This window comes from Castor canadensis, chromosome 18 (assembly GCF_047511655.1).
Source record: "Castor canadensis chromosome 18, mCasCan1.hap1v2, whole genome shotgun sequence".
In the NCBI taxonomy this organism is placed as follows: domain Eukaryota; kingdom Metazoa; phylum Chordata; class Mammalia; order Rodentia; family Castoridae; genus Castor; species Castor canadensis.
Genome location: NC_133403.1, coordinates 40,655,796 through 40,676,861, shown reverse-complemented (window position 1 = coordinate 40,676,861; position 21,066 = coordinate 40,655,796). Strand labels below are relative to the sequence as shown.

Genomic DNA, 21,066 nt, shown 5'->3' with positions numbered 1-21,066 from the left:
CTCTTCAGAGATGGAGGCTGTGGAGGGTAATAATTACCGACAGAAAAAAAACCATTATTTTCTTTGTAATCCTGATTTCCCCTCTCCCCCCGCCCCACCCCAACATACACACAAATTGCCTTTGGAAAATCCCTGTTGGGAGAAAATTAGAGCTTCTGGGGTTCCTTTCTGTCCTGTATGAGGACATGGCTGAGACCCTCTCCCAGACACTTCTTACCATTTCAGCAGAGATTGCTGCTGTGAGTTCCTTCTCTGATTTCTAGATTCCCTTTATTAAATTTAATTCTTGGCCCCTATGCATGACAATTTGTATGCCAGGTATAAGTGTCTTCATTAAGAAGAAGTCTGATGACTTAATGAAGATGAAGATTTGTAGTGGTGTGTCTTTTCCATGTTTAGGAGTTAGGGATGACTTTTCTGAGGGTCAAAGTAACTTTCCAAGTCGCTGAGTCAGTTACATACACATTAATGTCACATAGTTACTGTGGGGTGGAGGGAAGATGATAGTTAGAGGAATATTAACTATTCTAATTTGTGCTGATAAACTTCACTTATCAATATAACATATTTTTGGCTGCATGCATCTGACACTCCCATCTTGCCTCATATGTTTTCCATTTTTTTTCTTTCTCAACAGACTAGCTCATGTCTTCTGCCCACCTTCACCCTTTTGTGCATAGTATCCATCCTCATCCCGTCCTCCTTGCAGTTCCATCCTCTTTCTTTCTCCATTACCCTTTTTGTTCATCCTCTGGCAGAAAGTACTGGTGGCTCAGCCCGCATGCCGCTCTTTCCTCTCATGCTGGCATGTCATGGTGGCACTGTTGTGTTTTCTTCCTCTTCCTTTTTACTAACAGACGCAGACCAAACTGGAGCATGCCCGCATTAAGGAGCTTGAACAGAGCCTGCTCTTTGAAAAGACCAAAGCTGACAAACTCCAGAGGGAGTTAGAAGACACTAGGGTAATGGTTTTCACTATTTAATGAAGCAGCCCCATGCGTGTGAATGGTGGACACTTCGGGTGACAAGCCTTGCTTTTTGCCTGAGCCTCAACCCAGTAGTACAGCCTGAGTTTGGTCTCAGTACTGCTCAGGTGTTCATGATTTTAGAACAATGGGTAGGCACAGGTATTTTATATCAAATCTTTTGTCAAGAGTAGAGACTCAACTCTTTGGTTCTCGAAACCAGTAACAGCCATATAAACATGTGGATATCCACAATTGCACTTGAGGTTCTTTGTATTAATACTTTGAGATAACTTTTCTCTAGTTTGCTACAAGCAGTCAATTGTCCTCTTGTTCTCCTATTCCTAGTTACTGAGTTTTCTAAATAATTAGTTTGTTTCCTGCCTTCTCCCTAGCCTGCTGGGGAGAGGAAATTGAAAGACTGCCTTTTTTTTTTTTTAATGGGAATTAAGGACTTTAATCCCAGTTATCTTTTTTTCTTGATACTTGATCTGTCATTGCTTATGCCTCCTTTCTGTCACCCAGGAGATTAAAATCTCACTGGTCAGGAGGGTACTTTTTGGGAACAGAATGATTTCTTTCTTTCTTTTTTTTTTTTGGGTGGAACTGGGCTTCATGGTTGCAAAGCACATGCTCTACTGCTTGAGCCATATTTCCAGTTCATTTTGGTATGGTTATTTTGGAGAGGCATTCTCACAAAATGTTTGTCTAGCCTGGCCTCAAATGTAATCCTCTGGATCTGAGCTTCCCAAGTAACTAAGATTACAGGTGTGAGCCATAAGCACCTGGATGGGAACAAAATGATTTCTTATTATCCTTAGTTCAATATGTTTGGCCTTTGGAACCAGGGAAATCAGTCCTGTTTTTGTTAATTTACATATTAAGCACCTAGAAATTGCTTACATTTTGCTGTGCAGTAAGTGCTTTGCCAGTATTCATTCTTACCACAACACTAGGTGGTGGGTAGTAGTATTGTTCCATTTTACAGATGATGCTAAATAATAATTTATTCTCAGAGAGGTTAAATAATTTGCCCAAGGTCACACTGCTAACAGTAATTGGGGAACCAGGATTTGCACCTAGGTCGTTTGGCTTTAGAATCTGTGCTCTTAACCAACACAGGTTGGAGTTTATTATAGAAATAGTTTTGTGCTGAAAGAAATAATTGGAGTCACTCACATATAAAAATATGTATTCAAGTATGTTTTAAATCAAGAATTTGACTATGATTGGCCTTAACTTTAAAATTTCAAAAATTCCTATCTCTTATCAGATTTGGTGTCCTGATTTTTTTCTTTTGAATCATGAGTATTTGTAGAAATTTCTCTTGCTGAGAAATCATTGATCTAAAAATCTAGACAACTGAGTAATCTTCCTTCTCTCAATCATGAGTTTTTTATTTTTTAAGAAGAAAGGAAATGTTCTCAGTCATCCTTACAACTAAAGATTTTTCATTACATTGGGTAAGCAAAAGAGCGGGAAAAAAGGTAATTTGGTTCGGTTACCTGAGCAAAGACTTGATCTGGGAAATACAAGGGACTGATGAGGTGGAGGTACTTGTGTATGACTGGTATTGAAGTAGATAGAGATGCTTTCTGCTTCTGAACTCCTCTCCCAGGTCTTAATTTTATCAGCAAACAACTTTAATGCTTTCTTTTTTGTTCTGGATAAGAAGGCATCTATTGAGATGGAAATGTAGCTCAGTGGTTTAGTGTTTGCCTAGCATGCATGAGGTCTTGGGTTCAATCCCCAGTACCACAAAAAAGCAAAAGGAAAGAAAAAAGAAAGGAAAAACATAAAGGCATTTATTTGGTTTACCCAAGCATTTCAGATGGAAGCTTACATCTTGCCATAACACACTCTGTCTGCTATTATTGAGCCTCTTTGTTTGCCAAGTATGAAAATGACCAGTTAACTCATTTAAGTCTCATATCACTTACATTCGCTTTTAGAAGTACCTTAGAATTACTTTAGCCAACGAATCCAATTTATGAATAGTGTGCCTGCCTGATGCTGTTAGAAATGATTCCTGACTTTTATGACCTCGAACTAGCACAAGAGGCAGACACATAGTTTTGATTCAGGTCAGACTTTGGGGAATAAAATTTAAAATAGAAGTGCTATTCCTTATGTAAAAAGCCACATAAAGAATAATTACGTTGATTTTTTACTTACTTTTTACTTGGCATTCTCTCAAATTAACTATTTTGTTGTGACTAAGAACCATTACCTTATTGGATTTAATTTATGCTACAGAACTTGCAGCAATGGTGGGATTTATTAATGTTTTATATCTTATTTTTAGGTAACAAATATGTGGGCCCTCTCTCCTTAGAAAATAGTATATAAGTGAATTAACATCTTGAACTGAAGCATCTGTAATAACTATAAAGCACAGTAATTGTAGTCTGTTCTGAAATATTTAATGACTGATTGTGCAGTTGTAGAAACTCACATGCTTTTTTTTGTCTTTTCTCCTGGACAGTTTATTAGTGTTAGAACTTGTATAATCAGGCAGAGGAAATGAAAGAGACTTGTATTTTCTAGCACAATAAAGGCAATGTGGGAGAGGAGTCTTAAGTTGGAGTAATTTTGATCCTTGAAATTTGGGACCACTGGTATTTTTAAATTACCTGTGTTCCCTTCTATTTCCCAGGTTAGTCAAATAATTTTTTTATGTCTGAAGCTACCATTTTCCACATGTTGTATTGACTGAGCTGACAGCCTAACAGATAGCAGTGGGGAATAATTTTCTAAGACAAAAGGATTCAGGTTGCTGAGAAAGTATTTTTCCTAACTCTGAGGTACTCACTGAAAAAACACCTAGCTGGGCACCAGTGCCTCACAGTGTAATCCGAGCTACTTGGGAGGCTGAGATCAAGAAGATTGAGGTTAGAGGCAAATAGTTCTTGAGACCACATCTCCAAAACAACCAGAGCAAAATGCACTGGATGTGTGGTTCAAGTGTTAGAGTGCCTGCTTTACAAGCACGAAACCCTAGTAACCTCAGTCACACCAGAAAAACCAAAACCACCAGCGCTCAAATAAAATGAAAATACATGGAAGTAGGCCGGAGTCTGCATTGTAGATTCACACTGCAGATGATTCATGTGTGTTAGTGTGGAGAACCACTGGGCTAGGGAAACAAGGTGCATACATCCAAATAAAATCCAGAAAGGGGTCCCTGTAAGATTCTAAGTTGTATTTGCAGGTAAGTAAGCTTTCTTTTGTCATATTAAAAAAAAGTTAGTAAATTTTTCCTTATCCAGTTATTTGACATGTGATGTGTTATCGATTGAAATATTTGATAGTGATATCCAATAGAAGTACCAGTCACATATATGGAATTTACAGTCTTCTGGTTCCCAGTAACTTTTTAGTAAGTTAAAAGTGAAAATAATTTTCATATGGCTTTAAACCAATATGTCAAAAATATTATCATTTCCTAATGTAAGCAATATAAAAATTATTAGCAAGATATTTTATGTTCTTTTTTCTCTAAGTCTTTAAAACCTGACTTTTTTTTTCTGGGTACTGGGATTTGAACTCACGGCCTGTACCTTGAGCCACTTCACCAACCCTTTTTTGGGTTGTTTTCGAGTTAGGGTTTTGCGAACTATTTGCCAGGGCTGGCATTGAACTATGATCCATCTGATCTCTGCCTCTTGAGTAGCTAGGATTATAGGTGTGAGCCACTTGTTCTTGGCTCTGATGTGTGTCTTGCAATGCATCTCACTGCAGATGAACCACATTTCAGTTCTCAGTGTCTACATGTGGCCAGTTGTTATTGTAGAGAACAGCATAGTGGTGTTCATCACCAAGCTCAGGCAAAGAAGCATTGGTATAGCCTGGGTGAGGGGATGTGTTAGAAGAACTGGCCAAATAAGGGGCATTCTTTCTTCCATGAGGCAGATGTATCTGAGAACTTTGAAAGTTATCATTTCTGTTACTTCCCTGGTTTAAGCTTCTTTACAGGAAAAGCAAATATACTTGGTGTGAGTTAAGTTCAGTATCCATTTTAGATTCCTTTAGCATCTTAAACTGGTGGAAGTTTGCCCAAGATTATAATTTTAAATTGGAGCTACCAGAATTGTGCATAAGCTAGTATCACAGTGAGAGATAAAGTTAACCCATTATCATTTGTAATAACTTGACAGTTGCCTGAGTTGGAGTAGTTTGTAAAAATTTTCAGTGTTAAAGAAAATCATCAGTAATTTGTTAGTTAAGTGATCTCTTTTTTTTTTTTTGAACTGTTTATAGGTGGCTACAGTATCAGAAAAGTCTCGTATAATGGAACTAGAAAAAGACCTAGCATTGAGAGTACAGGAAGTAGCTGAGCTCCGAAGAAGGCTAGAGTCCAGTAAACCTGCAGGGAATGTGGACATGTCACTTTCCCTTTTGCAAGAAATAAGCTCTTTGCAAGAAAAGTTGGAAGCCACCCATACTGACCACCAGAGAGAAATAACTTCTCTGAAGGAGCATTTTGGAACTCGGGAAGATGCATTTCAGAAGGAAATAAAGGCTCTGCATGTGGCCACAGAGAAGCTTTCCAAAGAGAATGAGTCCTTAAGAAGCAAACTTGACCATGCTAACAAGGAGAATTCTGATGTGATAGCTCTGTGGAAGTCCAAACTGGAGACTGCCATTGCATCCCACCAGCAGGCGATGGAGGAGCTGAAGGTGTCCTTCAGCAAAGGGGTTGGAACAGAGACAGCCGAATTTGCTGAGTTAAAGACACAAATAGATAAACTGAGACTAGATTACCAGCACGAAATAGAAAATCTGCAGAATAAGCAGGATTCTGAACGGTCTGCTCATGCTAAAGAGATAGAAGCCCTGAGGGCTAAGCTGATGAAAATCGTTAAAGAAAAGGAGGATAGCCTGGAGGCCATCAAATCAAGACTGGACAAAGCAGAAGACCAGCATCTAGTGGAAATGGAGGACACATTAAACAAACTGCAGGAGGCTGAAATAAAGGTAAAGGAGCTAGAGGTTCTGCAAGCCAAGTGCAGTGAACAAAGCAAGGTCATTGGTAATTTTACATCACAGCTCAAGGCTGCTGAAGAAAAGCTCTTGGATCTTGATGCCCTTCAGAAATGCAGTTCCGAAGGTAAATTGGAAATCGAGACACTTAGACAGCAGCTTGAGGCAGCAGAGAAACAGATTAAAAATTTAGAGATTGAAAAGAATGCTGAAAGTGGCAAGGTTTGTATTGACATCTTCCATCCTTTTTTTTTCCCCCCATTGGTTATTTTTATTTTGCATTGTGTTATTTTTGAGTTGAAGTCATTCATCCTCCAAATACATGATTTCCTGAAAACAAATTGCATGACAATTCTCAGGGTAGTGGAGTCTGGTTATCATCTGAGGATCTGAGGAGATTAGAGAAAAGAGTGGCCCAACCATGTGGATTTATGTTAGTTCTAGAATCCAGTTACACACATCAGGTTTTGAAGACTTAGAGAAACAAAGGACATAAAATATCTTGGTGATATTTTTTAATACTGATTATTCGAACGAACTCCCTAAGACAATGATGTTAAGGTAAACGAGTGATTGAATGCGATAGAAATGTGTACGGTCAGGCTGGACATGGTGGTACATATCTGTAATCCCAGCATTTGGAAGGCAGGGGGATTTTGAATTTGAGGCCAGCCTGGGTTAAAAACAAACAAAACTAACAGCAGCTGGGTCATGGCTGAAATAGCAGAGAGTCTGCCTAGCAAGTGCAAGGCTCTGAGTGCAAACCCCAGTATCATTCACACACACAGAAAAAAGGCTATACAAGGTCTTCTTCTTTTCCAACCATGTCACTCCCTTGTTTGTAGGTTGTATGTAAAGTAGAGTATGAACTGAGTGCTGCTTGGTACTGTAAATTAATATGTGGAAACGAGTAACGTTCCCAGCAGAAGTGTGGTCAGGAGCCCAGAACCCTTTACATTGCCACTCAGGTTTCATTGGAGTTTCTTCCATACCACAATGAAGACACCATCTAGCTCCATCTAGCAACTTTTTTTTTTTTTTTTTTTTTTTTTTGTGGGACTGGGGTTTGAATTCAGGGCTTTGTGATTGCAAAGCAGGCACCCTACTGCTTGAACCAACTCTAGTCCATTTTGCTCTGGTTGTTTTGGAGTTGAGATCTCACAAAAATGTTTGCCTATGCTGGCCTCAAGCTTCTATCCTCCTGATCTCAGTCTCCCAAGTAATTATAGGCATGAGCCACTGGTACCCCACTAGGTCCAGTTTTCTTGAGGGAAGACATAGGAAACTATGAAACATCCACCAGCTCCAATTTCTTCTAACTAGCCTTGTTAAATGTCATGTCCATTTTTAAGGATTGTCTTTAGGTGAGGTGCTGGCATTGATGTTGAATGTTCTAAGCCTTTTTTTTGTGGTACTGGAATTTGAACTCAGGGCCTACGCCTTGAGCCACTCCACCAGCCATTTTTTGTGATGGTTTTTTTCGAGATAGGGTGTTGTGAACTATTTGCCCAGACTGACTTCAAACTGCAGTCCTCCTGCTCTCTGCCTCCTGAGTAGCTAGGACTATAGGCATGAGCCACCAGTGCCTGGCTGTTCTGAGTTTTTTGTAGAAGCTGTTCTACTGGCAAAGAAGGAAGGGTTGTGGTGGTTAAGTGGGGAGTGGTAAGGACAAACAGCAAAAAATTTGCTAAGTAACAGTAGTTGAAGATAACTGGTTACAAGTTTTTCTCTGATCTCTTCATGTGTTTCCAAAATACCAATCAAAACAATATGTAGCTAATGGTTGGACTCCTTTTTTTTTAAAATCTCAAGGAATAAAGCCAAATTCTGGTGACTATTGTCTAGTAGATTTTAAAATTCAGTTTGAATGTCAAATACTTTAAACGTGCAAATACGGAAAATAATATAGATCACCACTATAAGGCACCCATCATTTCTGTCTTAAGGGGTTTTTTTTGGGGGGGTGGAATTGAGCCCAGGGCCTTGAGTCTACTACTACTAATAAGCATGGGCTCTTCCAGTGAGCTATATATACCCCACCTGCTTTTAATGTCTAGAGATGAAATTGGCCAAGTAGCTCATTTAGAACGTAAATAGCAGTACTTTCTGCTTCAGATCTTGCTGTATTCCAAATTTAGGTATAGAAATAATGTATTTATTTTAACTTTCTAAAAATAGCCATCAGACAATCATATTTAGAATGGATTGTTTGAAAAGTTATTGGCTTCTTAGAAGAATTAAAAAAACTCTTTTGTTCCTTTCAGTTTTGTTTTGTTGTGTTTGTTTCTCATAGATTTTTTTACATTCATTTTATTTTTTTCTTTATGCTTTTTTGTTTCCTTTTTGTTCATTTGCTTCTATGCCATGTAACTCTGTATGTTAGGCTAGTAGCATTACCAAAGAGCTCCAGGGGAAAGAGCTAAAGCTTACTAACCTTCAGAACAATTTGAGTGAAGTCAGTCAAGTGAAAGAGACTTTGGAAAAAGAACTTCAGATTTTGGTAAGTACCTGCTGGGAATCTGAATCTTAAGGCTTCTGGCCATTTCCTGTTTGAAAAACATTTTCCATAAAAAAAAGATACCACAGCTATTTCTTTCCTCCTTCAAAACGTTGATTTAAATTAAATGTGTTACTGGCTGATAAATACCTGTGGGGAGCCAAGCATGGTGGTGGACATCTGTGATCCCAGCACTTGGGAAGCTGAGACAGGAGTATCAAGAGTTTGAGGCCAGCTTGGGGTACATAGTAAGACCCTGTCTAAACAAACAAACCAGCCTTCTGTACTGGGGTTTGAACTCCAGGCCTACACCTTGAGCCACTCCACCAGCCATTTTTTGTGCTAGGTTCTTGCGAACTATTTGCCCGAGCTGGCTTTGAACCTTGATCCTTCTGATCTCTGCCTCCTGAGTAGCTAGGATTACAGGTGTGAGCCACCTGCACCCAGTTAATTGCTTCCCTTTTTAAAAAAATCTGTTCTTTGCTTCTGGTAAAGCACTACTTTGGAACATCATTAACTATTTTTACTAAGCACCAAGATCTTTCCAGCCATACATTCAGCATAGTTAGGCTTCATTGATAGTGAGGCTCTTGCCCTGGTCCTTCCACCTCCTTTGTGACTTGGAGGCAGGAGCCTCGTCTTCTGCGCCCTCTGTTGGCAAGACAGGGTGTCATGTAGTTGAATTCTTCAAACTTGATTATATTCCACCTTAGGAAATTACTTTTCTTTTGTATATTACCTTTCTTTCTAATCCCAACTTGTGAGACATATTTTTTTTACCTTTTCTTAATTTTTTCCCTTTCTACCTTGCCTCCAAACTTTAGTCAAGGCTGATAATTGAGAACAGTGGCTATGGTACCCATGTGCCAAAGGAGAGGGAAAAGCGCTAAGCTTATAGAGAGACTAGATAAGAGAAACAGTAGCTACTAAGGGTCTCTTGTCACATCTCTGCCACATACCTTCCTGTTACCCACTTACTATACTTCTCTGCTAGGGGCTGGCATGGCTCAAGTGCTAGAGCGGCTGCTTAGCAAGAGTGAAGTGTGAGACCCTGAGTTCAAATGCCAGTACCATCAAAAAAAAAAAAAAAAGTGGAAACTATACTCTGCTAACCACAATGGTGAATAAAAAGTGTGTAATGTTTTTCTTATTGAAATGCCAATGGTGGCATTTCCACCATTGCAGAGAGTTCCGTTGGACAGTTTTGGTATATAATTCAGCTGTGTTTTGTTGAGAAAGAGTTGGCCTGGGAATCACCATTTGATTTGGTGTCATTTTTGGAAAAAAAAAATTTTTTTTTTTTTTTTTTTTTTTTTGGTGGACCTGGGGTTTGAACTCAGGGCTTCATGCTTGCTAGGTAGGTGCTCTACTGCTTGAGCCATGCTGCCAGCCACATTGTATTCCACACTTCTCTGTCCTCTTTCCTAAACTTCTTTACTGTTTTTTTTTAAGTATTTTTCTGTATGCTCTTTAGAGAACACATGCCACCTGGCTCTGGGAATGACACAGGTGGGCTTTGATGGACTTAAAGCTCATGTGCCTATCTTTTTGTAATCCTAGTTAGTTAGAAATTCTCATTTAAAAATTAGCTTCATATAGCTAGCTCAAAATTTTATTGCAGAACAACCAGAAGAGTGGATTTATCCTGGCCTATTGTCACATTTAGGTAAGGATACCTTGAACAGTAGGTGACTGATGCACCTTTTCAGTTTAAAAAGTTGTGGACAAAGATTCAAGAGATGAGACTTGAATCTAGTTCAGGTTTTATCAGGTTACTATCAGAAATGAAAAAATCCAGACCTCTGTTGTCTCAGGCAGATTTGTGAAGAGAAGGTTACTGTTGTAGGGCAAGCGCCATGGCACACCATGGGCATGCACCCAGTGTACACGTGCATGGGTTTCCTTCCACAGGTGTGTACATTCTTGCACTCGTATACAGGTATACATGCACACCCACATATTCACGCGAGCATGCATAGATCTCACTCGTGTACTCATGCACATGTACATGATAGACATTCGACAGTTCATTGGAACCAAGCCAGCACAAAAAGTAAACAGTACTGTACTTATAACTTATAGGCACTTTTTATTTTTATCATTTGAAACCGTTGTGAATATCTGGTTCATTTTCTTTAGAAAGAAAAATTTGCTGGTGCTTCAGAGGAGGCGGTCTCTGTTCAGAGAAGTATGCAAGGTATGTCTTACTAAACTATGAGCAGATCATTTTAGGGTGTGTCCTCCTGGCTAGCTTCAGGAGTGCACAGAATAAACGCTGCCTGTAGTCAAATCTCACAATCCTGGAAGTTTTCCAGCGCCCAGGAATACTACATGCCATTGGCTTCCCAGAACCTCAGACTCCCAATTCATTCTTTCTTTTGACTTAGGCTTGTTCCATATTAAAATGTAAGTATTCCTTGGAAAAGTATTATCTTAGGCTTTTGACATGGATAACTTGGTTGAGTTTTTATTGTAAGGAGGAGAGAGATGCATGGGAAAGGAATGAAGGGCCCGCCAGATGTATAGATGTGGAGAGGCAGCACAACTTCAGGCTTCCTTAGAGTCCTGTGCAGCTGTGTAGTTTATACTGGGACTTGTCAGTGTTCTTGTGTGCTAGATCTCACAAGCATATAATTCTGTTAGGTTGGAAATTAGTCAAATTCTATGTGGCCTGTTAAGTATGAAATACATTAAACTTTTAACTTTATCCTAAATAGAAACAGTAAATAAATTACACCAAAAGGAGGAAGAATTTAACATGCTGTCTTCTGAATTGGAGAAGCTGAGAGAAAATTTATCAGGTAAGGAGATGTCTCTGGTGATTAATCATTAAATATAGTAGGTTTCCTGAAATTTGATATAGTTGTGTATTAGAATAACCTATCTACTATTCATTCTTAGCCTCTCTACTCATTATGGTTATGTAATGTGATGAAATACTCATTTGAGATCTGTAACCCTCAGAATGTCCTCTTTGCTGTTTTCAAAAGAGCCACAATTCAACACATGCTAGCACTTCTGCGCTTCTACATCCAGGCTAGAACTGTCTTTCATATGAATGGCCTTCACAGCTGACACTCAATTCCTGCTTCTATCCTTGTCCCCTTCTTTCTGTTTCAACACAGCAGCCAAAGAGTGATTTTTTTTTTTTTTTTTACTTTGAGACAGGGGCTCGCTATGTAGTTTATGTTGGCTTTGCATTCTTAATTCTCTGCCTAAGATTGTCCAGTGGCTCCCGTTTTACTTACTAAAAGCTATAGTCTAATTAATGAATGAATTAATTGTTGTGGTATGGGGTTTGAACTCAGGGCCTCTTGCTTGCTAGGCAAGCCCTGTACCTCTTGAGCCAAGCCTCCAGCCCCATGAAAGCCCCATCACCCTCAGGATTTCATGTCAGACTTTCCTTCCTCTCTCTCATTCCACTTTGGCCACATCTCCTTCCTTGCTGATACAGGATGTGTCAAGCACATTCCTGCCTCGAAGCCTTTGCACTTGCCTTTCTCTCTTCCCTCCTTTGTTTCAGGTCTTAAATGTACCATCTCAAGGAGGCCTCGTCTAAGATCTTAATCTTCCCCAACTCCTTCCCTACTTTCACTTTTCCCCTCTTAGCACTTACCTCTATCTCTTATTCTTTTCTTTATCCTGTTTTTTTGTCCATCTTCTTTGCTAGAGTACAATTTCTTGAGAGCAGGGATTGCTATTTGCAGATGTCCCTAGGACAAGGATGTAGTCAATACAGTTTTTTTTTTTTTTTGTGGTACTGGGGCTTGAACTCAGGGTCTTCATCTTGAGCCACTCTGCCAGTCCTTATTGTGATGGGGTTTTTCGAGAGAGAGTCTCATGATCTATTTGCCTCGGCTGGCTTCAGACCACGATCCTCCTGATCTCTGCCTCCTGAGTAGCTAGGATTACAGGTGTGAACCACCAGTGCCTAGCCTAATACATGTTTTTTCTTTTTTTGCTCTTAACACTGCAGTGCTGTTTTTCCTCTATATTTTCAGATATGGAAGCAAAATTTAGAGAGAGGGATGAAAGAGAAGAGCAGTTGATGAAGGCAAAGGAAAAGTTGGAAAATGATATTGCAGAAATAATGAAGATGTCAGGAGATAATTCTTCTCAGCTGACAAAAATGAATGACGAATTGCGTCTGAAAGAAAGGTAGGTGAATGTGTTGAAGAGAGTACTTGTGGGCTGGGAGAGAGCTCAAGTGGTAGTGCTCCTGCCTAGCAAGTATGTGGCCCTGAGTTCAAACTCCAGTACCGCCAAAAAAATTAAAAGAAAGAGAGAATGCTTGCTTTAGATTAAGCTGTGTAGCAAGGTCTAGATGATTGGGACAAAAGGCTCGGGTTCTTCTGTATTATAGCTTCCTGTCTCTGTTCCTTTCTTTCTCATTTTTTTTCCTTCTTTCTCCCTTCCTTTTTTAAAATTTTATAGTGCTGAGGGTCAAACCCAGGGCCTTGCATATTTGAAGCAAGCATTCTACCACGGAGCTAAGCTACACTCCAGTCCCCCAGTTCCTCAGTTCCTTTCTATTAGTGCCTCAGTATGTCCTTGAATCAATTGTTTAACCTTCTAAAATGGACTTTGTCTATCTCACTTGTCAGATGGATGGAGTAAAGGAATATACTGCTATTCACAGACCTTTTTGGTGACTTTTTTTTTTGTGTGTGTGGAGTGGAGGCTGATGGTACTGGAGTTTGAATTCAGGATCTGGAGGTTGGTAGATAGGCACCCTACCCCTTCCAGCAGAAAATTTTTAACTTGAGTGTAATGATAGGTAAACCTACTAAGCGCTCACTATGATATGGAGTATATTTTCTGCTATTCATTCTAATCCTGTGACATGAGTGTAATATGATTCCCATATTATCCACACTTCCAGTTGATTTTGCTCTGGTTATGGAGGTGGGGGTCCCATGAAGTATTTGCCCAGGCTGACCTCAAACTGTGATCCTCCCGATCTAGCCATGGTTCAAGTGGTAGAATACCTGCTTTGCAAATGCAAAGCCCTGAGCTCAAACCTCAGTCCCACCAAAAAAAAAAAAAAAAAAAAAAAAAAGAGAGAGAGGCTCATTGTAATTTTTTGTGTTTTCTTTTCTCAAGAGGTGTTTGAATGACTTTGGTAATCTAGTCTGTTGAAATTTTGAAACTCATTTCCTCTATTTTGTTTTGTTTTATTTTATTTGTTTATTTATTTATCCTGTAGTGTGGGGTTTGAGCACAGGGCCTTGCATTTGCCAGGCAGGTGCTCTACTTCTTGAGCCTTGCCTCTAGCTTTTTTACTCTAGCTGTTTCACATCGGGTCTCACTTTTATGTCCAGGCCCACCTGGACCATGATCCTCCTACTTATTCTTGTTTTTTTTCTTTTTTTGGTGACACTGGGTTTAAACTTAGGGCCTCACGCTTGCTAGGCAGGCACTCTTACCACTTTGCCAGCCCCTCCTATTTATTTCTGTGTTGCTGGGATGGCAGGCATATACACCACACTTAAGTTTTTATCGGTTGAGATGGAGTACCACAAACTTATTGCCCAGGCTAGCCTTAAATCATGATCCTCCCAGTCTCTGCCTCCCCAGTAGATAGGATTACAGGTGTGAGGTACCCCACCTAGGATATTTATTTTTCTTGGTACTGGGGATTGAACCCAAGGCCTTTCACATATAAGCACTTTACTATTTATCGATGCCCTTAGCCCTCATTTCCTTTAAGACATTTGCTTGGCTCAACTGGTAGAGCACCTGCCTAGGAAGCATGAGACCCTGAGTTCAAACCCCAGTACCACCAAAAAGAAAAGAAAAAGGAATGCTCTCTTAATGTTTTTCCCTCATTTTTCCTTAGTGATCTATTAACATAAAATAATGAACCTCACCTATAAAATAGTTTTTACTCAAAATAATGTATTTATAATTATCACAATTGTTAAAATTATTCTTCAGGCAAGTGATCTTTTTAATCTGTCTTGATTTCGGGTGTTATTAACTAATCATAAATGTATATCATTAACATGATTGTTATTAACTGTATGTACATATATACATATATATATGTTTTGGCAGTACTGGAATTTAAACTCAGGGCCTTGCACTTGCTAGGCAGGTGTACTACCACCTACGAAATGCTACCAGCCCAAGTATATTTTTTGCTGGGCATGGTGGTACACTCTTATAATCCCAGCATCCAGGAGGCTGAGGCAAGAGGATAGTGACACCTGTCTCAATAAAAAATCAAAACAAAAATAGGGGGCTGGAGGAGTGGCTCAAGTGGTAGAGTGCCTGCTTTGCAAGCATGAGGGCCTGAGTTCAAACCCCAGTATCACCTAAAAAGAAAAAAAAAAGCCAAAAAGTATATTTCTACTATATATACCAGTGGGTTTTTTTGGTGGGATTGGGTTATTAAGCAGAGACTTTACTGCAGGTGAGCCATACCTCCAGTTCATTTTGTTCTGGTTATTTTGGAAATGGGGCCTTGCAAACTGCCCAGGCTGGCCTCAAACTGTAATCCTTCCAATCTCAGCCTCCCAAGTAGCTAGGATTACAGGTGTGATCAGGTGGTGTCTGACTCTATTATAATTATTAAATTTAAAACATTGTTATGATAAATCTGACACTGTGTATTGAAATTTGTTCTAGATGTGTAGAAGAATTAGAGCTAAAACTTACAAAGGCTAATGAAAATGCAAGTGTTCTGCAGAAAAATATTGGGGAAGTAACTCTTAAGGCTGAACAGAGCCAGCAGGAAGCAGCTAAAAAGCACCAGGAAGAAAAGAGAGAACTAGAGGAAAAACTGTTGGACATGGTAAGGAGGGAGTAAATGGGACTGTTTGCCACAAGGAGGGCAGGGTGGCCATATATGGCCAGGTGATTTACTCCTTTCCTTGTGGTGTCTGCAGGAAAAGAAGATGGAAATGAACCACAACCAGTGTCAGGATCTGAAAGCCAGGTTTGAAAAAGCCAGTTCTGAGACAAAAACTAAGCATGAAGAAATCCTACAGAACCTACAGAAGATACTGTTGGAGACGGAGGAGAAGCTGAGGGCTGCCCAGGACGAGAACAGAGACTTGATGCAAAAGATGGAAGAACTAAAAACACAAGCTGACAAAGCCAAAGTATGTTCCGGGGGACAAATGATGCAGTTGTATTACACCTTGCTTACCTTGGCTTCTGTGCCAAGCCTGCCAGGGAGCTTAGATAGTAGCAGCAAACGGGACACGTTGAGTGGGCCCTCACAAATGTTAACCTCTGTGTACATGGTGATGAATTGCATTTCTGTGGCCTCAAGTGTTTGGTGCCAGCTGCACTTCCTTCTCAGGGATGGTGATGGCTACAGACCTTTCCCCTAAGTGTATTGAGTAGCCATCACCACCCCTAGTGCTCCTTGTTCCCAGCTGTCACAAACCCTTTTGTGCTGCCTGAGCTCTTATCTGCCTGCTTGCAGTAGACTATCGTGTGGGTAAGGATATCCTCTAATCTTGGCCAAGCCTGCTGTCACATTCACTGGGTTTAGGAAAGAAGCTGTAGAAAAAGCAGGAGTCAGAGGCTAAGGGAAGCTAGCGAGTCAGAGCTGGAGAGCGCCTACGGGCTGGAGAGCTGGATGAACAGAGCTTTTGTAGGAGTTCAAAGTGAGAACTGTGGAGAGGACTCTGAGCTTTTATCAACAAGGAAGCTGGGCTCAGGGGCCCAAGGAAATACCTTTTTATTGAAAGAACTTGATGTGCTGGATTTCAGTTTGTGCTATCAGGATTGTATTTATGCCCCAATATATTTTTTGACTCTGGTAACTTAATGAAGTTCAACTTCCTAGTGCTAATTAACTTTTTATTGCTCAAAGAAAATACTTCTTTATTTATTTTTGATGTATTACAGAAATATTTGTATAATTTAGTAGAAAGAAATTGTGAAAGAGAACTTGAAACCAACTCCACTAAAAACCTTCTGTTAGGGCTGGGATGTAGCTCAGCTGTAGAGTGCTTGCTAGTATGAGCAAGGCCCTGGGTTCTGCTCTCAGCAGCCCTCACTGCCCCAACCTCCTGTTAACCAAGTGTGCCTTGACATAGTGCACGTCAAATATGAAAGACTACAGCTTCCCTCTTCCGTGTGTTGGCAGTCAGGGCTTTCTCTTCTCTCTAATTCCATAAGCCATTTAATACTGGATATGATTTCCAGATCTTTTGGGTGTGTTGTTCCCTTCATCTGGACAGATTCCAATTTTATAGTGTTACCTTTAAACTATTGCAGCCTGACCAAACCACAGCATTTGTTGTTTATGTGAGGTCTCACTAATTTAGTTTGGTGGTTTCATGTAAGAGTCATTTCGTTAAAAGGCCAGAGTTTTTATTTGGATATTTGATTTTAGTGGATTTTAATGAGTTACAGACCCTGGCGAATCCAGTAAAACCTAAGGCTGTTATCCTGGGGAAGTTTACCTATGCAATAGTCAACAAATTTTATACATTATTTCATAAGGTCACAGGGCGTGGCTTAGGAACCAGTGACCTGTAGCTCTGCTGTCCAGTACAGTAACCACCAGCACCATGAGGCCATTTAAATTTACATTTGTTACATCTTTAAAACTGCAAATTTAGCTCTTCAGTTGCATTCATCACTTTTTAAGTGCTTGGTAGTCATGTAGCTACTATATGGGATAGTCAAATGTAAACATTTACTTTTTTTTTTTTTTTTGGTAGTACTGGGGCTTGAATTTATCGTCTATACCTTGAGCCACTCCACCAGCCCTTTTTTGGGATTTTTTTTTTTGAGATAGAGTTTCACAAACTGTTTGCCAGGAGCTGGCTTTGAACCTCCATCCTTCTGATCTCTGCTTCCTGAGTAGCTAGGATGATAGGCGTGAGCCACCGACTCCCAGTTAAATATTTATATCATTGCAGAAAGTTCTAGACAGTGGCATTGTAGACACTGCGTTAAATTATCTTATAAACCAATACATTTTTTTAAAAACCTGTCCATTTTAGTCACCAAAACCTAGAAATTATTCTATATTTAATTATGTCCAAATGTTACACACACATACATATACACATTTATATGCTTATATACATACATATATATTATACTAGAACTAAATCACTCTGAGCCCAGTAACTGTCCTTTTATTAAGTAAGTACTTAATAAGCAGTGGTTTATTTGTTTATTTTCCCTTGTTTTTCCTCCCCTCCCCCTTTTTGTTAATATATCCTCAATTTTGGTAGTTTTTTGATTTATTTATTTATTTTTTGGTGCTGAAGTTGAACCAAGGGTTTTTCACATGCTAAGCATGTGCTATAACCAGCACATGCTTATTTTGAAAAATTCTTCTATGAATCTTTTCTACAGTGGAAATGAAATAATAGGATAATTGGAATGGCAGGAGAGAATCTTTTGTCCAGATGTTAAAATCAAGCTAGTGTTTTTATCTTGTACAGAGCTATCGGAAATAATTTCATAAGTTGTTTCAAAGATAAAACAAGCTAGTAAGCACTTTGCAAAGCTAAATTTGCTTTGTATATCCCTCTAGGGGCTCCATTTCCCTAGTTTCTTCCCCTTGTTATTCACATAGTTTCTCTGAAGTTTCTTACAACAAAATTTAAACTTTTACAATTTAGGCTAGATTAAGTTATTTGGGCTTGCATTTGTCTGCTTGATTTCATTCTGTTTCCATTCTTTCCATCTTTTGTTTCTGTAGTCGCTAACTTATTTGTTAACATCAGCCAAAAAAGAAATTGAACTAATGTCAGAAGAGCTGAGGGGTCTCAGATCAGAGAAGCAGCTTCTTGCACAGGAAGGAAATGCTTTAAAGTTAGAAAAAGGTTCACTTTTATCAAAGCTTATGGAAGTGGAGGCCAAAATAACTTTGCTTCAGGAAGACCAGCAGAAACTATGGTCATTAAATGAATTGCTCAGTTTAGAGAAGGAGAAAGTCTTAGAAGAAAAACAGAATGCTGAAAAGCTTTACCAGCAGGAACATCTTGATAGAGAAGCTTTGACCATAGAGAGAGAGAAGCTGCTTCAAGAAATCAGTGCAGCACAGGAAGAGCTCTTGAGGATACATGTGGAAAATGACTCCCTGCAAGCATCCAAGGCCAGCACACAGGCAGTTGTTGAGGAGCTCCAGTTCCACAGTGACACTCTGATGGCTGCATCTGAGAAGGCTCGGGCAGAAAAAGACCAGCTGGAGGATCAGATCAAGAAGCTTACTGCCGAAAACCTCATCTTGGCAAAAGACAAGGACGACATCATTCAGAAGCTTCAGAGTGCTTACGAGGAACTTGTGAAGGATCAGAAAGCCTTGGTTGAGGAGATTGAGGAGCTCACAACTGAAAAGAAGTCAGCAGAAGAGAAACAGTCAAGCCTCGATAACATGTGCCTGGCCCTAAAGGCAGAACGAGAGAGCCTTCTCCAGAGCAACAGAGACCTGCAGTTTGAGAAGGACATTCTGTGTCAGGGTCAGGAGAAACTGAGTGCCAGCCTGGAGGCTGCCTTGCAGGTCAAGCAGTTGCTCAGCACGGAAGCTGGGTCAATGCGCACACAGCTGGATTGTACCAAGAAAGCACTGAAGAAGGCGGAGCTGGAGACAAGGCAGCTTCAGACCTCCAATGCAAGCCTCACAAAGCTCCTGGAAGAGATTAAGGCCAGTCGAGCAATCACAGACTCTGAGTGTATCCAGCTTCTCCATGAGAAGGAGACCCTGGCCACTTCTGAGAGGAGGCTCCTGGCTGAGAAAGAAGAGCTTTTAAGTGAAAATAGGATCATCACTGAAAAACTCAACAAGAGCTTTGAAGAGGCTGCCCATCTTGAGATGAACCTGAACGAGAAGATCACGTACCTAACTTCTGAGAAGGAGATGGCTTGCCAGAAAATTACTAAGCTTAAAAAGCAGCAGGATAGTCTCTTGAATGAAAAGTCAGCACTGGAAGTGCAAAATGGAGATTTACTTGTAGAGAGAGAAAATTCCATCAAAGCTTTAGGAGACCTTAAAAGGAAATATGATCAGGAGGCTGCAAACAGAAGAATACTTGTACATGAGAAGATGAAACTGCTTGGTAATATTGATGCTCTGAAGAAAGAACTTCAGGAGAGAAAACAGGAAAATGAAGAGCTGACAGCCAGCAAGTGTGACCTCTCTTTGATGCTGAAAGAGGCTCAAAATGCCAAAAAGAACCTCGAAAAAGAACACACCAACATGTTGCAAGCAAAGGAGAGTTTGGATGCTGAGCTTAAGACTTGTTGTTGTGAAAAGAACATTTTGCTGAGGGATGGCTTGAACCTTCAAGAAGAGTGTAAGAAATTAAATGAAGAGATTCATAAAATGCAGCAGTCCTTAATCCTGGAAAAAGAGGTCAGAGCGAAGGAAAATGAGTCATCCTTATATGAAAACAATAAGCTTCAAGGAAGAACAGTGCTCCTGGAGCAGGAGCTGGAGGGATTAAGAGAGTGTACTGAGCAGCTCCGGTCTGAAAATTTTGTACTAATCCAAGAGAAGACTAAATCGGAGCAAAGAGTGGTAGAAATAATTAAGGAAAAGGAACTGTTGAGTGCGGAAACAGCTCACCTTGCTGCCAACATAGAGACCCTAAAAGGCGACTTTGCTGCCCTGTCCAAGTCCAAGTTGGAACTGCAGGAATTACATAGCTGCCTCACCAAGATCCTGGATGACCTTCGGCTGAATCACGAAGTGGCTGTGGCTGAGCGATCCAAGGTGCTGCAGGAGAACAAGAACCTCCTGACTGAGAAAAGAGAGATGATGCTGAGAAGTGATGAGCTCCTGAAGGAGAAGCAGAAGCTGGAAGAAAGCTACTTCCTCCTCCAGAAAGAAATTAGTCAGCTGGCCAAAACCAACAGCCACATTTCAGCCAACCTCCTAGAATCTCAAAGTGAAAACCGTACTTTGAGGAAAGACAAGAGCAAGCTTACCTTTAAAATTAGAGAGCTTGAGACTCTTCATTCATTTACGGTAAAGTGAGAGGTTCAAGTATTGAGCACCCGGGACTACTTACTAACCCTGTGCACTAACAGTTACTGGCTTAGGTGATTTTCTTCATTGCTCCTTATGGAAATCCACCCAATTAAATCAGTTGCTTATATGTCTCCAGCTATTCATTACAGTCTGAAAGGGTGATTCTTTACTAAATGTCTAATTGCAGTAGTCTCTCCCCATTTGGAAAAAATTGCAAACTGTGAATAAAAAAGATTTATTTTTTTTAATTTAAGGAGAAACTTTGTGCAAAAGTTAACTGGTTGTTAAAAGCTTGAGGGCAATAATAGAATGGGCAGCATTGAAGTACTGTATTCTGCTGTTAGGCTTTTAACTGTTTCATTGTGTCTATCTTTTTGGAGTTGGAAGATTCCACTGAAATCTCCATGGCTGGTAATAGGGTAGGTATAACCCAGAGTTCTCATAAACTTTATTACATACACCAAATGAAATTGTAAGCAAGTGCTTAGATTTTATTTTTACAGTTATTGTTTTTGATTTTTTTAGCAGTCAGTATGCATTGTCTCTATATTCATCTTTTTTATTCACAGCCACAATTATATTCATTCCCCACAGTTTCTCTCATAGACTTTTCCATGAAATACTTCTTAGGAAACACTTGAGCCTTATAATTGCCCAAATAATTTATATTT

General features: G+C 39.9%; 1 protein-coding gene across 25 annotated transcripts in view; it reads left to right on the top strand.

The window, feature by feature from the left end:
- Clip1 (CAP-Gly domain containing linker protein 1) overlaps positions 1-21,066 on the top strand; it is a 118,990-nt gene that overhangs the window by 54,475 nt on the left and 43,449 nt on the right. For 8 of the 25 annotated variants that reach the window (XM_074060749.1, XM_074060750.1, XM_074060748.1 and 5 more), the window contains 8 exons: positions 858-962; positions 5,226-6,170; positions 8,332-8,448; positions 10,585-10,642; positions 11,163-11,246; positions 12,447-12,603; positions 15,076-15,241; positions 15,336-15,551. In XM_074060749.1, coding sequence (XP_073916850.1) covers positions 858-962; positions 5,226-6,170; positions 8,332-8,448; positions 10,585-10,642; positions 11,163-11,246; positions 12,447-12,603; positions 15,076-15,241; positions 15,336-15,551 — 1,848 coding nt within the window. Of the gene's footprint in view, positions 1-857; positions 963-5,225; positions 6,171-8,331; positions 8,449-10,584; positions 10,643-11,162; positions 11,247-12,446; positions 12,604-15,075; positions 15,242-15,335; positions 15,552-18,124; positions 20,393-21,066 lie in introns of all 25 variants that reach the window. The other 17 variants (XM_074060757.1, XM_074060758.1, XM_074060760.1 and 14 more) reach the window with 8 other exon arrangements.